Source organism: Belonocnema kinseyi, chromosome 8, assembly GCF_010883055.1.
Source record: "Belonocnema kinseyi isolate 2016_QV_RU_SX_M_011 chromosome 8, B_treatae_v1, whole genome shotgun sequence".
In the NCBI taxonomy this organism is placed as follows: domain Eukaryota; kingdom Metazoa; phylum Arthropoda; class Insecta; order Hymenoptera; family Cynipidae; genus Belonocnema; species Belonocnema kinseyi.
The window spans coordinates 43,258,572-43,276,765 of record NC_046664.1 but is presented as its reverse complement, the minus strand read 5'-3'; the positions used below and the strand labels follow the sequence as shown (position 1 = coordinate 43,276,765).

Below are 18,194 nucleotides of genomic sequence, written 5' to 3'. Positions count from 1 at the left end.
AATAATTTCCTTCTTTATACATAAAAAACATGCTCAATTATGATCTGAAAATGTACTTTTTGTAGATTGCAGTGTAGAGAAAAGGTACTTAAAACTGATACCGCAAACTGGACAATTGTAAACAAAAAACAATTAGCTTTATGCTCGTTTGATCATCTGGCTGGTTTACAGAAAATAATATGTGTCCAGCGTGTCACACCTTTTCTCCTTCCACAAAATTTCTACACGAAGGAGTGGATAACGTAAATTTACAAATTTCAGCAATGCTGAGCGACATCTCACCCCGTTGTCGCCGGCAATCTTTGTTTAAATCCCCCTTCTCACGTCATGATTTCAGATCCCAATAGTGTTTTTCATTTAAAAGCGGAAGCTTACGCGCCGCCATGACACTTAGCGGACATTTAAAAATTCAGGACAATTTTTTGGTAAAATGTACACTATCTTACCCGATTTTAATGTGAAAGTGAATGAAAATCAAATGTCAGGTGCTGAATTATTGCATGATAAGGTGGAAAAAATACCATTTGTCAGTTAAAAAGGTGGTTAAAATGCTGTTAACAATGTACCAAAGGGATAATGTGGGGCAATTATAAAAAAAAAAAAATATATATAAAAAAGGTTCATGAAGCATTTAAAAAAAATTCAGTTGAAAATGAATTGATATCTATCATTATAAATAGGTTGTCAGTTTTGACATTCACGTGGCTTGCAAATTATCGAAATAAATGCAAGTGCGATTTTTTTATTTTGAACATTTTTCTCTCTGAAAATTCGTATAATAAAAGAAATATGGTTTAAAAACAGTGAAAAAATTGTTTGTAATAAATACGTAAAACTGAAAGAAATGGAAATATTTTTTATTCATGATTTTATATAGTACTCTTGAAATCAGGGTGATCGCTTGACCGGAAAGGTAGGAATTTTTTGTAAAAGACGAGAAATATATCAGTAAATCTATTTTTAACTGGGAATTTGACCAATCTTAAGAGAAAAAATCCATCCAATCACTTAAAATATTACGAATTTCATAGCACACGATAATTTCAAATAAGCTTTATTGAAATTGCTTCGAGATGTTTATTTTTATTATTATACAATATGGAAAAATAATTTATTTTAAAGCGTGAATTTGCAATGGGAAGAATTTTAAAATGCAGTTTGAGTATAAATAATTGAAAATTACTTGCTCACTCTCAAAATTTTGTAATGAAACAAAGTAGCAGTTTGGTAAATTTAAGCGATATTTGGTTGTTAATATAAAATGAGTAATTATAAATCAAATATTCAAAATGAAACAACTCGAAACTGAATTGTTTCGTGCACCGACTGCCAATTTTATACTTCCCAAAACAGCACTTCTTGTGCGCATCAACCTTTTTCCTTTTCAATGGATTTTCTCCTGGTACATGAGAAAGTTCTTTTGTGGGAAGTTTTTTAACTTCCAATTGTTCGAAATTTTTTTCTTCTTCATTGTTTACTATTCCCACATACGTTTCAGTGAACAATTGTCCTGAACTCCAACGGAAGTGCTAAAAATTTTTCGCGCTTGCGCAATGTCATTTTCTTAAATGAAAAAAAGTTTGTTTCTAAATTTATTTAAATCTCTTTAAGCGAAAACAGTCATAACGATTTTTTAGGGATCAATCGCAATTTACGTACAATATACAAAATTTTAACCAGATAGTTAAACGAGAAACTTTGAACTAAAATAGTAAGAAATTAATTTTTCAGTCAAATCAATTTATTTTCAAACGACAAAAAAGGAATTTTTAATCAAATATTTTAATTTTCAACCAAAGTGATGAATCATAGATTAAAAAAAAAAATAAATTCTCAAAGAAAACTGTAATAGTTGATATTTACACCAAAAAATATGAATTTCCAACCAATTAGTTGCATCCTCAATTGAAACAGACTAACTTTCAAACCAAAAAGAGGAATTTTCTACAAAAAAATTTAATTTTTAACCAAGAAAGATTTTTAATTAATAAAAACTAAAAAATCCAATCAAAAATGTGGAATTTACAAGTCAAAAGGTCGAATTTTCTGCGAAATAGTTCATTTTTCAGCCCAAAAAAATCAATTTTTAATCCGAAAGATTAATTTTCTACTGGAAGATCAATTTTCAATAAAATACATGAATTTTCAAATTAAAAAGATGAATTTCCTACAAAAAATGGAATAGTTACATTTTTAGTTAGAAAAATAAATTTTCAACATAAACAAACGAATTTTAAACAAAATAGTTAATTTGTCAACCAAACAAATTAATTTTTAATCAAAAGGATAAATTTAAAATAATAAACTAATAAAATTGTTTTTCTACAGAAAAAGATTAATTATCACGAAACGTTTGGAAAAAAGGAAGGAAAGTTAAAAAAAAAAGAATTTATTTTTCGACCAAGAAAGTTATTTCAGGCATTAAATAAAAAAATATTAATCGAAAATATTAAATTTCTTCCAAAATATGTTAATTTTAGCCCCCAAAATATAAGTTTTTAACTAAATAAATGCATTTTAACTTTAAAAGGTAAATTTTCAAAAACAAATGGTATAACTGTATAACTACATTTCCAGTTCAGAAAATTAATTTTCAATAAAAAATGGATTTTCAACAAAATAGTTAAAATTTTCAACCGGAGAAATTAAATTTTATCTAAAATGACGATTCTTCGAAAAAAAAATTTTAACCAAATAATTGAAATTCCAACCAAAAATATAATAGTTCATTTCTCAGTTAAGAAATAAATTTGTATTCAAAATAATTTAATTTTCGACTCAAAAAAGTAGAATTTTCAAAATAAAACCAAAAAAAAATTTTCACCTTTAAAAGATTCGATAAAACTTAAGAAGCAAAAAGGTCAATTTTCCACAAAAAATTGAATAGTTAAATTATCAGTTAAAGAAATGAATTTTGAAATAAAATGATAAATCTCGAAAAAAAAAGTCAAACAAATAGTTAAACTGTCCATCCAAAAGATTATTTTTCTACCAAAAGACAAATTTGCAAATTTGCAAATGGAATTGTTAAATTGTCATTTAAGAAAATTAATTTTCAAAAAAATATTCAAAGAAGCAAAAAAAACTTTTTAACTACAATGATGAATCATCAAACAAAAAAAAAATGCATTTTTAATAAAACAGTTCCACTGTTAACGTTCTTTGATGTTGAATCTTCAACCAGAAAAGATAAATTTTCAACGAAAAATGTCATTGTTGACATTTCAACAAAATAATATTTTTATTTTAAACCAAATTAAGTTGAATTCAACCAAAAAGATACAATTTCAAAAAAAAAGAAATAGTTCAATCTTCAACCAAAACAAATTAATTTTCAACCAAATAGATGACAATTCAACAGAACAATAAAAATAATTTCAACTTACGTTTATCGAAAATTGCATCACTCTTTCAGGTTTTCTTTTGATCGGTTTGAAATTCCCTAACCTTCTAGAATACTCTGGTTTGAATCATTTCCATTGATTATGCTGATGTTTATCGCTCCGGTGTGAAAATCAGGTTATAAAAGTGAACTCAGAGAACACCCGAAGACCCCGAATAAAAGAGTTAGAAGCTTTTTAATAATTATGAAAGATCTGAGGAGAAATGGTTTCGGTTTGATTTTAAAAGAATAAATTTAAGTTTAAAGATTTTCAAATGTGGGTTAAAATAATATCGAAGACTTTAAGGCCATCTTTTTTTTTTAAATTTTTTAGGATTTACCAATTTTTTTAGGTAAACTGAATTTTGTCAGGTTGTGAAAAAAAGTCCTTGAAATGCATGGTAAATTTTTTAATGATTGTTTCGTAAGGAATTTCAAGAGAAAATCGAAAAAAGATCACAAAAAATTTTGAATTATTTCCTAAAATCTATAAAAATGGTGAAAGATTTTAAAGCGAAATTTTGCCATGTTACATAATTTTAGAAAAAATTTGAGTAAGTTCAAAAGATATTAAAAAGTTTTTAAACGATTCATAAATAATTAAAACTTGTAAAGATTTTTTAAGAATTTTGTAAAGTTTCACGATAATGAAAGACATTTTTTCAGGTTCCTAAGAAAAATTTTAGTAATTTTTTACTTCTAAAAATTAATTTGAAGAGATTATTTTAAAATATTTTAGAAGATTTAAAAAATAGTGAAAAAAGAATCGGAAAGATTTTAAGGCAATTTTTTTAATTTTGCATAATAAATAAAAAATTAAAGAAAAATTGAAATAATTTTTAGAAATTAGAAGGTTTCAAAGGTCTGACAAGATAAAAAGAAAAACAGAATTTTTCGTATATTCGTGTGCAAATTTTAAACAACTTTTTATTTTGAAAAATGATTCTTAAGAGAAAATTGGAAAAGATATTTAAACATAACAAACAATTTCCTAAAATTTTTTTAAAAAAGTTTAGAAGATTTTAAAGCAAATTGTTTCAATTTGGTAAGATTACAAAATAAAAACGAACAAAAATTGTGTAAATTCAAGAAATATTTAGTAGAATTTAAAAGAATTTCGAAATTTTTCAAGCGAATAAACAAATTTTCTTAAAATTGATGGGAAAATTTAGAAGATTTTAAGGTAATTTCTTTAAATTTGATATGATATTTGAAAATTTTGAGAAAAATTCGTCAGTTAAAAATATTCTCAGGAATTTAAGAAGTTTTAAATAGATTACAAATATTTGAAAACTCGGAAACATTTTTCATAATATGTCGCAAAATCCTATATTATAAAAAAAATTCTTTCAAAAATTCTAGATTCTTTTTTGACAAGCCTGAAATATTAAAAAATCTTTAAAATTTTCTAAAGAATCTTATGAAAATTATATTCACATTAGTTTAAAAACAAGGTGATAATACTTATTTTCTTGTTCTTAATTCTCAGAATTTAATTTCAACATGAATTTAATATAGCAATTCGAAAAATAATTTTCGATCAATTTGAGTGTTGTCAAAGATAAAAAAAATATTCGTTAATGGTCTTTCTTTAAGTGTGACATACAAAATTTAAAATATCACATTTAAGAGTTCGTTATTTCATTGTGATAGAAAAAAATATTTTAGGATTTATCATATTCCTTGTTTAACATCTATAGATATAATAACCATATTTATTACATAGTAGCATTATATTTTTAAACCGCAATATAACAAAAAATTAGTTCTTCATCACAATATATAAAAGTGTTTGAATATCCGGGAATAACAAAAATAATGAAAAAATGAATAACAAAATAATAAATTAGGAAGAAAAAAATTGCTAAATATAAAATAAATGAATTGTTAAATTCCCATAAATATTTCTATTCCTGAAATTGAAGTTTGACGAAATAAAAAAATTAATGAAAATAATTAATAATTAATTAATTAAATTGTTCGCCTTATTTATAATTATATTAATAGCTTATAAATTAATATTCAATTAACTATGTTCAGCAGTTCTAAATTTCGAGAATTGAAATAATCATGGGAATTTAATAATATGTTTATTTTACAAGTCGGTTTTGAAGTCGGTGAGTTTTAGTTTCGGATATTTTTAAATTCGGGATTTTATTTTTTGTCAATTGAAGATCTTGTCGTTATTTGAAATTTGGAAAATTTGATAATTTGATAATTTTGATTCTTTATTTGTGTGTTTGTTATTTATTTTTTGATTATTTTTTATAAGTTCTGAACAGTGGAAGCACCCCCCCCCCACTAGTAGCACCCCATAATTTAGTATGCTTTAGATTTACATACTTTTGCAGCTGCATTTGTTCCTGCGACTATTCCTTGCGCTGCAGCTTCTTCGTATCCAGTTGTTCCGTTAATTTGTCCAGCGAGGAATAAATTTGATACCTTTCTCGTTTCTAATTGTGAGGTCAGTTCCCGAGGATCTATGAAGTCGTAGTTTACGCCATATCCTGGCCTTACTGTTTAGAAATTAAACTTATATTAAAGCACAGAATTAGAGACTTAATGGCAATTAAATTTAGAGCGTTTCGCAGTATTTTCACTCTGTTATTGCGAATGGTTAAACTGCGGTACGCCATCCGGTGAGAAAGATCCGAACTAGAAATAATAGGTATAATTTTAAAGATGCATTTTAATTTGTGCATAAAAGTATTTTAACGATCTTTTTGTGGAGTTTAAAGTACTATAGGATACTAAAAATAAGCTTTTATCGAAGACAAATGGGTGTAGATTATTGTTCCATTTATTTTGATTTAAAAAAAAATTATAAACTTTCAAAAGATAATTTTGAGTGATTATTCAAAAAGATTTAGAAAGATTTACAGAGTTATCAAAAATAAATGTGGAAGATTTTAAGGAAATTTGTTTAATTTGGCAGAATCAAAAATTTTTTTTTAAACTTGATTAATTTTCAAGGATGTTTAAAAGTTCTGAAATAACGTCAAAAATAATAAAAAATTTCAAAAAAAATTTAAACAACATGCAGATGTTTCAAGATTTTCGAATAAGATTTGGAGGCATTTTTAGGATTTTTTTAACCATTTCAAATATAAATAATTGAACTTTTAATTTAAGAAGTGTTCAGTTTATAAAAAAAATGTATTCGTTCAATTTTTAATTTTTCTGGCTTAAAATTGCTTTAAATGCTATAATTTTGAAACCATTTTAATTCATTATTTGATTCTTCAATTTAGACTTAAGAGCATTCGAAATTTTAACGTGGATTTATATTTTTAGAACTAAATCTGAATCTTTGAACTCTACAATTCATAAAAGTTAAAAAATTTATTTTGCAGTTCAACAGCATTTAGTTAAAAATGTTTCAGTTTAAAAGTCTTAGTAGCTTCCATTTTATACGTGTGAATTATTCAGCATTTGAATCAGAATTAAATACAAAATTATTGAATAAAAAAAACTTTTAAACTCCAATTTTAAAAGTTTGAAATTCAAGAGTTCGAATTTAACTGCTTTCATTTGCAGCTTAGTTTTTATTAATTCAAATGGAAAAATTGTTAGCTTCAGAGTTCGATTTAAATTTCATTGACGCAAAGCTATCGCAAAACACTTTTATGGAAAAATTAATTTACATCTTTAAAATTGTACCTACTCTTTCTAGTTCCAGTTTTCGACGCCAGGTGGCGAAATAGTAGACCACCATTCCCAATAGCACGTATAAAATTTTTAATAAATTGACTAATATTTTGAGGGCACGGGAATTAAAATATCAACTGAATTCCTCCGAATTCCCAGATACTACTGAATTTCTATAAATTTTCCGAATTCCTTGAATTACCTAAATTCTTAGAACTTCCTTAATTCCAAGGACTTCAAAATTTGTATTTTGGACGGGATTTGTAGAGTTCTAGGAATTTAGAATATTCAAGGAATTTAGGATATTCAAGTATAACAGGAAATTCAGAGAATTTCCGATCATTTAGGAAATTCAAGGAATGTAGATCTTTCAGAATATTTAAGAAATATACGGGACTTAGAGAACTGAAGGAATTTAAAAAATTCAATAAATTTAGAATATTTAAGGATTTCAGGGAAATTAGATCATTCAGATTTCAGAGTGCTAGGGAATTCAAAAAATTGTAGGAATTTTGAATATTTAAGGATTTCATGGAATTCAGAGATTTTCGGGAATTTCGCGAATCTGCAAAATTTTCGATGAATTACAAAAAAAATGAAAATTGTTTTTTGTGCAGTTTTGAAATCTGTGAATGTTAAAATTGAAAGGCTTTAAACTTGATATTGTACCATTTTTTTGAAATTAAAATAAAAAATTTGTATTTAAATGCTGTAAATTTGGAAATGGTCAATTTTTTGTTGTAAAATTGCCTAACTTTCGGTTATAAATGCTAAGCAGTATAATTATTTAAATTAGTGAGCCTAAAAATGAAAATGTCTCCACTTTTATAGCCTTCAAGTCTTTGAAAATGTACAATTTAAAGAATTTCTAATTTAATGTTTATTTTACATCCAAGTCTTTGGGCTGTCATTAATTTAATTATTTAAAGTTTTTTAATTTAAAATTGATTAATTTCAAAACGTTCATTCTAGCAACAAAAGACATTTCAGGTTAAAATGAATTATTTAACTAGTCATGGGTTTGTATTTGTTTTTCAACTATAAAATATAATTGTTTTCAAATTCTAGATTGAATTTAAATTCAAGATTGTCTAATTTTAAACGATTCCAGTTTAAAATAATTTATTGTGACTTTTTTATAAAGTCTAATTATTTTTACTGAAGCCAATATAAAAATTCAATAAGGTTAAAGGCTTTTTTTATTCCAAGTATCTTAAGTCATAAAAAAACTTATTAACTGAAAAAGAAGATTCAAGAAACATATTAGTCTGTATTAGCATATTAGGTAAAACCTCATATATATTTATTTAAAAACTTTTAGCTTCCTTTCTTTTGTACAATTTCAGAGATTGGAAATTAATCCCAGCAAATTTCATTCATTATAAATCCAACATTCTTTCCGTTTACATTTTTCTGTTTCTAAACTTTGAATCCTTTCAATAATAAAACAAACAAATTTAAAAAACCCGGAATAAAAAAAGCAAAATTATTTCTGCGAATCATCTTCATACTTTACTTTAAATCGATAGTTCTATTTTCAATCAATTTATACAGTTTTCAGTTCGTTTTTATATCAAAACAACTCCCCTAAAATATTTTTGCAAACAAATTTTTTTTCAGAAATTGATTTCTCGCGAACGGTTCACCAAAATTCAATAACTGATTTATGAACATTTTTGTTGCGGAGTATACTGTACGCTAAAAAATTGTTCGGTAGTAAAAAAACATTTTTTAATTGTTTGAATAATCGTTTGTTTCAAATAATTGAAAATTAATCAAACTTCTTCGCCTCTGAAAGAATTGTTTCACGTGCCAATAGATTTTAAAATCTCTTCCGAAAATTTTGGTGAAAAAAAGTTTGTATTTTGCAGTAGTTAGAAAGTTAATAATTTTTTTGTGACCGCGCTCCGACCTCCAGCGCTGGTCGAACACGTTCGGACGCGATAGTTTAATCTTCAACAAATTATAGTGCAATTTTCAACCAGAAAGATTAATTTTTATCAAAAAAGTATTTCTTTAACAAATCGGTTCAAACATTCAACCTAGTAGTTAAAATTTAAACAAAAAAAGATGAATTTTCAAAATAAAAAAATTTAATAGTTGGCATTTAAACTTTAAATCTCCATTATTTTAAATACCAACTACTAAATTTTCTTTGAAAATTCATCTTTTTTGGTTTAAAATTCAACTACTAGGTTGAATGTTTGAACGGATTCGTTAAAAAATTTTAGGTGGACAATTATTTTTTGTATTAAAAACTAATCTTTCAATGATAATAATTTGACTATTCAATTTTTTTCTTTGAAATTCACAAGTTGAACCGCTTGATTAAAAATGCATTTTTTTTATGAACATATATGATTAAAAAATTAACTATAGCCGGTAGAAAGTTTGATATTGTACTTGATATGATACCCGCAATAATTTCATTCAAAATCATTTATTTTCCAATTATTCCCCTATTTCTTGGCTGAAAGTTGATCCCCATTATTAAAAAAAAATACTTTTTTTAATGTATCTTTCTTCTTTTTGTTCGAAATTCATCTATTTTCTGGAAAAGTGCACTATTTTGATAATATTATTTTCTTTATTTAATATTTTTAACTGAAAAATTAACCATTCAACTTTTGGTTAAAAATCGATTTTTTTAGTTGATGATAGATCTAGTTTGTTGAAAATTCATCCTTTTTTTAGCGCGGTCACAAAAAAATCAATAACTTTTGAACTACTGCAAAATACAAACCTTTTTTTTCACCAAAACTTTCGGAAAAGATTGTAGAATCTAATGGAACGTGAAAAAATTCTTTCACAGGCGGAGAAGTTTGTTTAATTTTCAACTGTTTAAAACAAAGTATTATTTAAACAATAAAAAAATGTTTTTTACTAATGAACAATTTTTTATCGTAAAGTGTACTTCGTAACAAAAATTTTCATAAATCAATTATTGAATTTCGATGAACCGTTCCCGAGTAATCCATTTTTGAAAAAAAAAAATGATCAAGAACTTTGACTGTTAATAACTTAAAAAAAAAAATGTTTGTTGCAACAACATTGTAGGTATTATTTTTATATAAAAACGAATCGAAAACTGTATGAATTGATTGGAAATAGAACTATCGATTTTCAAAGTGGCACACTTGAAATATTTCGAAGTAGTAGCGGTCGACAGTGGTGCGCCGACAGCCGTAGTGTCTCGCGATATACTGACCATTACTACTTAAATTTCTCCTTTACTGTCCGCGCTCTCAAAAACCTAAACCAAGACCGGGAATTTTTCACATTTTTAATAGAAAAATCTGTCCAATCTCTTGAAATCTCACAAATTTCATATCACTTGATATAATACAATTAAAAATAAGTTCGACTGCAACTTGTTTTAAATCCTGCGTTCAATTCCTAACGTTTACAAATCATTAAATAAATAAGTAAGTAAATCATTCAGTTTACAATGCGTTATTCTAATATCTTTTACTTTAAGAATTAAAAATTAAAAGAGCATGAAAATGACGGTTTTTGAATTTTAAAAATTTTGAAGTTGATCAACTGTAGATATATACTTATTATGTTTTTTTAAAATTGAACTTTAGTTCGAGTATTGAATGTTGAAACATAAATGATTTTACAAGATGAATTGGAATCTGTCCAAAATGAATGAATTTACATATTATTCCGTTGAAAATTTAACTGTTTCAATTCGAAAGCCTCAATAGTTAAACAAATGTAAACGTCCGATTGAAACCTTGTAAACTATTTTTCATTTAAAATCAGTTTCAAATACTATTCAAATGTTGCTTCAGTGTAAAATATTCCACTTTTAATCCATTCCTTTAAAAAAATGTTCATTCAAACAAAGGACAATTCTATAATGTTTAGCAATTTTTGATTGAGCGTTTAAAACGAACAATTATAATTCAAATATTCATAATCAAATACTTAGAAACTAAATTGTTTTAAATAGAAAATCAATTAAACAATTATTCATTTAAAAACAATTCGAGTAAGTTGAGCTCAGAAGTTTTGAAAAGAGTGGAAAATAATTTTAAATTGGAAAAGATTAAAAAAATTTTAAAACAAAAGGTAGATTTTTCAAGAATTTGAACCTAAAGTTTAAAAGATTTCTGGGAATTCTAAAAAGTTTAAAGATAATAAAAATGTATAATATTCCTGGGAATATTTTAATTTTTTTTAATTAAAGAGAATATTTAAAAAGATTTCAAAACATTTTAAAAGATAACCAACATTTTTAGAAAATAATCGGGATGTTTTGAGGGCGATTTTTTTATTTTGCAGAATTGAGAAAAAAATTGGGAAAAGTTCGAATAAGTTTAAAAGATATTAAGAAGTTTTGAAAGAATAATAAAAATAATTTAGAGTTTAAAGACTTGACAAAATTTAAAACAAAGTGAAGGTAAATAAATTTTCCTAAAATTCCTGGATAAATATTTAATTATTTTTTATATTTAAAAATTACTTAAAAAGGACATAGAAAAGAAACTCAGAACAAATTTTAATATATGAATAACAACTGAAGAATTATTAATGTGCAATAAATTGAAATTAAGATAATTTAACTTCTAATAAAAAAAATGTAAATCGTTTAATTTGTAATGCTACTACCTTAGAATTGTTTAAAATATAATATTTAAAAGTTACAAATTTATTGATTTATTCTTCAACGGCAATTAATTTGAAATTGTAAAATTGAAAAATGTTAATTTTTAAGAACGAAATTTAAGGTATTTTTTCCAGGTCTTCTTTTTCTACATCAAATAAAGAAATAACCGTTTTTTATAGACGTAAAAATGAACCATTTCATTTTTTACTGGCCAAAATTGAAAACAGCAGAACCATAAATTAACCAATTACAAATTTTTTGCGAACATAAGTCGTCTTAGAAATCCTTGAAAATTTTGTGAAATCTTGAACTTTCTATAAAATCTTTAAAAATTTCTGTAAACATTTGTAATTCTTGAAATCTTTAAAATCCTTGAAATCTTAAAACTTTGTAAATTTTTAAAAATTGTTACGAAACATTTGAAAAACTTGTAAAAGCTTTCTTTAATCTTTGTATATGAAATCTTTTGAGGTCATTTGAAATCATTGAAATATTTTAAAATGTTCTCAAATTTATTAAAACCTTTTGAAATAGTTTAACATATTTGAAATATTTGTGAAATCTTTCTGCAATCTTTTGTCTTCATTTGAAATCATGAAAATATTGTTAATCTCTGTGAAAAGTTTGTTTTTAATCTTTATGAAATTTTGGAAATCTTTGTGAAATCTTTTGAAATTTTTCTTAAATATTTTTTATTGGTTTAAATAATGAAATTATTTGAAATGTTAGTGAGATATTTCCAAATCCTCTAAAATGTTTTAAAACCTTTAGAAATCGTTTCAAATCTTAACATTTTTTTAATCTTTGAAATCCTTTAAATCTATCGAAACTTTCAAAAGCTTTGTGAAATTGTTGTGAAATATTTTAAATCTGGTGTACACGCCTTTTTTAAATATGAAAAAATCCGTGAAGTCTTTGTAAAACGTACAAAATCCTTTTGAATATTAAAAAAATTTTGAAATTATTTTGTAATTTTCAGACTATATGGAGCTATGAATTAAAACTTTTTGCAATTACATTTTTTCTGAAAAAAAACCTAATCGAACCACATAAGTTCCGATTTTGCAGAAAAAATGTAATTAACAACATTTTTAGTTCACAGCTCCATCTAGTCTGAAAAGACGTTGAAAATTTTTGTTATTTTCTGATGATAATACAGATTCCTTGAAAAATTTGAATATGTAACACCTGGAAAAATAATGCGAGTGTGTGAAGCGAAGGAGAAGTTCTTTTTCAGAAAAAATTAATTTCCAGGTTTAAAGATTTCCAGGTTTTCAAGGTTCAAACAAACTTCAAAGATAATTCAAGGTTTTGAAGGTCGCCGGACACCCTGGTGTTAAAAGCTTCCATTTTATACGTGTAAAATTTCTGAATTAAAGATTTATTAAGCTTCAATTTTTTAAAGTTAAAATTTAAAAGTTTAAAATTAAATTTAAAATTAAAAAGGGTTCCACTTTGAGTGCTTAAATTTTCAGTTCAGTTTTAATTACTTCATATGAAAAAAAATTATACTTAAGAGTTGCGAATCGGCAAAAAACCCGGCATTTTTTCTCGAATAAAACGGCCACACTGTAATAAATACATTAGCACCCTGCTGTCAAGCGGGATGTGTAAAATATCAATAAACAAATAAATAACATAAAAAAACGAACCTATTTCAGCATTTTCCAAACCAGGAATGCATCTAATAAGCTCCCGCTGCTTATCCTCCGGCAATGTACAAGACAATCCTTGGGGATAAATTAAAGGCGAATCGAGTCCTTCCGGTTCAAGCCAAACTTGGTGTTTGCTTTTTTTAAATCTCAGGATTTTACTTTCGATACTCGGACAATATCTCGGCCCAGTGACTTCCTCCGTCACGTGTAAATTACAATGCAAATTATCTTGGATAATTTTGCCGACTGCCTCGTTTGTGTAAGTCAAGTAACAATTCAACTGCTTCTCTGGTTCCAGCCATACTTTTTCGTTCATAAACGAAAATGGCGTTGGAGATTCATCAGGAGGATTCACTGTGCATTTCGAGAAGTCTATCGTTGACTTCTCAATCCTGGGTGGAGTTCCTGAAATTCAAAATGCATTAAAAAAGCGCTTTTCATTCCATTTGCATTATTGCATAGGAATTCTGAAAAGTTCAAAGATAATAAGAAACTTATAAGATTCCTGGGAATATCTTTTTTTTTTATTAAAGAAGATATTTAAAAACATTTTAAAAGATAACCCAAATTTTTAAAAGAGAATCTGGAAGGTTGGAGGGCGATTTTTTATTTTGTAGAATTGAAAAAAAATGGTGAAAAGTTGAAACAAGTTTAAAATATATTTAAAAGTTTTGAAACAATATCAAAAATAATTTAATTTACTGTGCATTTCGAGAAGTCTATCGTTGACTTCTGAAGACTGGGTGGAGTTCCTAAAATTGAAAATGCATTATAAAAGCGCTTTTCATTCCATTTGAAATATTGCCCTTTTTCCCATTTTTTCGTGACGCAAATGTGGAAAACGTCCACTTTCGTACCTCATCGGACATCACGAAGATAGCCTTTGTCCACATCAGTTATTGTTTCGAAAATTGCAAAAACTCTTAATATTTAAAAATTGGTTCAATAATGTATTTTTAAATTGTTCATATTTTTAATGTTAGAAAATAAGAATCCAAAAATGAACACGCGCGCTTCGCGTGCGTGAATTTACTCCTACTTGTAATTATAATTTTTATTTACCAGTTTTCAATCTTCCCATTCGAAACCCTAATCTTTCTAAAGTATCTGCCAAAGCAATACTGGGCTCATCACCCATTCTTCCAGCGGGCCTCGTTTCCAAACCGATATTAATTTGGCCTTTAAGAAACGTTCCTGTCGTTATCACAACTGCATCACTGAATATCTTTGTACCATCCTCTGCAAAACGAATAGAATTTTAGAATTTAATTTATGGAACAAAAAGCTAATGCAGGTTGTCTACTCAAACCCTGGAAAAAATGTCTCGACAATTCTAGGCTTATTTCCAGGTATCTCAACGTTTAAAAAAATCGAATCGAAATTTGTATCCAATTTCGCGAGTATCTGATATATAATGTTTTTTTATTAGTTCTTGCAAATGTCGAAATGCGTCAAAATAGTACTATTTATATGTAAAATTAATAAACTGCTTCTTTATTTGTTAAAGCTACTTCATTACGGGGTGATAAAATTCTTAATAGTACAAGTTCCTAAGAATTTAATTGAGAAAACTTTAAAAAAGAATATTAAACGATATTCATAAATATATAATCACCAACGAATAATTAAATCAATAAATGATAATTAAAACATAATTAATTATTTTTAAATTTGTTCCAAAGTCCATGAATTTGACGAATAATCAAAGCAATGTTTTGTTTTACGTTCATACCCTTAAAACTTAGTAACTTATTAATAATTTGAATGAAATATATTTTTAGGATATAATCTACAAAAATAAGGGGAAATAAAGTGGTTTTCACGAAAATAGGGAAACTATAATCTTTTCAGTAAAATTAGTGTGAGTACTATATTAAATTCAATTTAAAACACTTAAAATTCCTAACATTTCAAGTAAGAATATTGCATTTTAAACAAGATAGACACAATTTTTATAGAATAGCTGAATTTTCAAACAAAAAAGACGAACTTTTAACAGAATGCACGAATTTTGAACCATGCAGTTGAGTTTTTAAAGAAAATAATTAAACTTCCAAACAAATACACTGAACTCTTGCCTATTCCAAGGGCCGCAACGCCTAAAAATTTGCGTATTTAAAAACTGGAGGGGCTACCGCGACACGGTTGATTTTTGTCAAGCGATGTTCATTGGCTGTCTCAGCCTTATACCAATCCCCGCGCTGTAAGCATGTGTACGAATTTGCGCATCATGCCTGTCAGTGTTTTTCAAGTCTTTTTGGCAACGTACAACGTGACAAACATGATATATCCTTGAAATAGTACAATTTTTTAACTAAAAATCGATATAATAGAATAAAAAAACAATTTAAATATTTGGCCGAATGTCAGGAAAGTTAACATAATTGGCAGATCTTGACAGCGGAATCCTTACGCCTTAGGGAGCAAATATTATAAACGTAAAAGTTATAAATGTCTGAATAGTAGTTTTTTGCAAGTTTGGAATGCATTTACACAGTTCTGTTTCACCCTTTTAACGGTTGAAGACCATTCAGCTTTACGAATTAAAACCAACTATTCCGAAATTTGAGGATAGTCTACCTAATTCTAATCAAATCAAGCTGATACACTAACCTCAAATTTTATATATTTTATTTCGAGAAACTGTAAGGTCGTCAATCGACAATAAAGTGGAAATGACTGAGAAAATCTATTCTACGCTTGAAGAATATTACTATTATGACACTTATTACGCATTCTGAGGTTGAGAATATTTTCTCCAAAAACTCGTATGCATTCCTATGATGTCATGCTAAAATACTCAATTCAAAGCAATGAGGACTTCCTGCTCTTCGGGCTTCTTTTTAATTTGTCCGTGGTGGTAGGTGACGGAATTGCGCATTGACATAGTTCAGCATGGTTAACTTGAAATAAGTAAGCCTTGAAATAGGCAAGACTTCACTGTAGTTAATTTTTCAACTGAAATGATAAATCTTTGACTGGTATAGCTGAATTTTAAACTAAAACAATGCATTTTTCACTAGAATAGTTGAATTTTCCACAAAAAAATTACTTTTCAATGAGGAAAATTAATTATCTACCCAAAAAGAAAAATTTTCAACCCGCAATATGAACTTCAAACCAAATTGTTTAATTTTCAACAAAAAAGGTAAATTTTCAACCAAAAAAGGAATAGTTAAAGTTTTAGCTGGAAAAAAAAATCATTTTCTGCCAACAAAATTTTAAAAACTGAAAAAGATAAATCTTAACTGGAATAGTTCAATTGTAAACCAACACGATAAATTTTCAACTAAAATTAAGAAATTCTCAATTAGAATAGTTGAAGTTTCAACCAATAAGAATAATTTTCTAGAAAAAGATGAACTTTTAATAAAATACAAGAATCTTAAACTAAAAAAGAGAATTTTTCAACCAAACATTGAAGGCTGCATCTGATCGACTCGAAATACTACTTAATATTTATCCTGAATTTCGGGACGAGGCACTTCCAAAATTGAACAGTTAAATTTTTAGCAAAGGAAATTAATTTTTAAATAAATACTTGAAATTTAAACTAAAGTTATGAAATATTCAAATGGATTAATTAAATTTGCAATCTAAAAAAATTAATTGTAAACACACAAGAAAAACTAGAATTTTCCAAAAAATAGTTAAATTTTCAGTTAAAAAAATTAATTTTCAACCAAATAGTTTAATTTTAAACTGAAAAGGAACAATTTAAGGAAAAAAAGTTAATTTTTCAAAAAAATGATCAAATTTAAAACGAAAATGGAATAGTCAAAGTTTCAGTTAAACAAATGAATGGCAAACCAAAAAATAAAGAGTTTTCAACAGAATCGTGGAATATTCAACCGAAATTGTGGAATATTCAACCAAAATTGTGGAATATTGAACCGAAATAATTAAATTTTTAATTTAAAAAATTCATTTTAAACAAACAAAAAACACCGGGTATTAAACAAGATACTTGAACCCTCAACTAAATAGGTGAATTTTTTTACACATAAAAAAACGTTGTTATTCAATTAAATTTTACAATTTAAAAAAATGTAACCATACTTTAAAAAAAATACCACGATTTTTACCAAAATCTCTGTTACTTTCAAGTTTTTGAAGATATATAAAAATTCCAATACAATTCAAATTTTTCTAAATTTTTCAGGGGAGTAGACATTCCGTAATTCATTTTTAACAGTTGCAATCAAGATACGATTAGAAAATTAATCCTACTTAAAATTATTCCACAACATTTGGATTCCTCCAGTAATATCAGGTCTTCAACGGAAGATTCGCAAATTTCTAAGCCCGGCGTTTTGAATATCTCAGCCTGCAGGTTTTCTTTATACAACTTTCGATCAATCTGAGCCCTTAAGCCCCAAACAGCTGGTCCTTTACTGCGATTTAGAACTTTGTAATATATTCCTGATAAATCGCATATTCTGCAACAAACCCCATCTAGTGCATCTACTTCTCTCATCAGATGCCCTTTTCCAATTCCACCGAAGGACGGATTGCAGGACATCTCTCCTAGAAATTTAATAAGATATAATTGATAAAAAATTAGTTTTTACATTTGATTTTTAAACTATAAATATTATATGATTAATGAAAAAAGGATTTCGTAGCATATTAAGACGTCAATTAAATGATTTAAACCTTCCATACTTTCCCACCCTATTGCCCCTTTCCTCCCCATTATCCCTAACCCTCGCTTCCACTACTTCCCACCCACAATTTTCCCTCAATTCTACTACTTAATCTCCACTTATTTCCTTTACTAACTCTCTCTCATTTCTCGAACCCCCACTTCCACTCCAAAATTTCCCCTACTTCCCCAACCCTCATTCCCCCTGCTTCCTCATCCTCCATTTCCCCTATTCTCCTCCATAAATTC

The 18,194-nt window shown here is 26.6% G+C and overlaps 1 protein-coding gene across 1 annotated transcript in view; it reads right to left on the bottom strand.

The window, feature by feature from the left end:
- The window catches only part of LOC117178782 (protein MTO1 homolog, mitochondrial), a 40,974-nt gene that overhangs the window by 8,757 nt on the left and 14,023 nt on the right, over positions 1-18,194 (bottom strand). Inside the window, exons 4-7 of the mRNA XM_033370254.1 lie at positions 17,531-17,827; positions 14,363-14,539; positions 13,298-13,705; positions 5,726-5,898 (exon numbers count right to left, since the gene is read on the bottom strand). Coding sequence (XP_033226145.1) covers positions 5,726-5,898; positions 13,298-13,705; positions 14,363-14,539; positions 17,531-17,827 — 1,055 coding nt within the window. The remainder of the gene's footprint in view (positions 1-5,725; positions 5,899-13,297; positions 13,706-14,362; positions 14,540-17,530; positions 17,828-18,194) is intronic.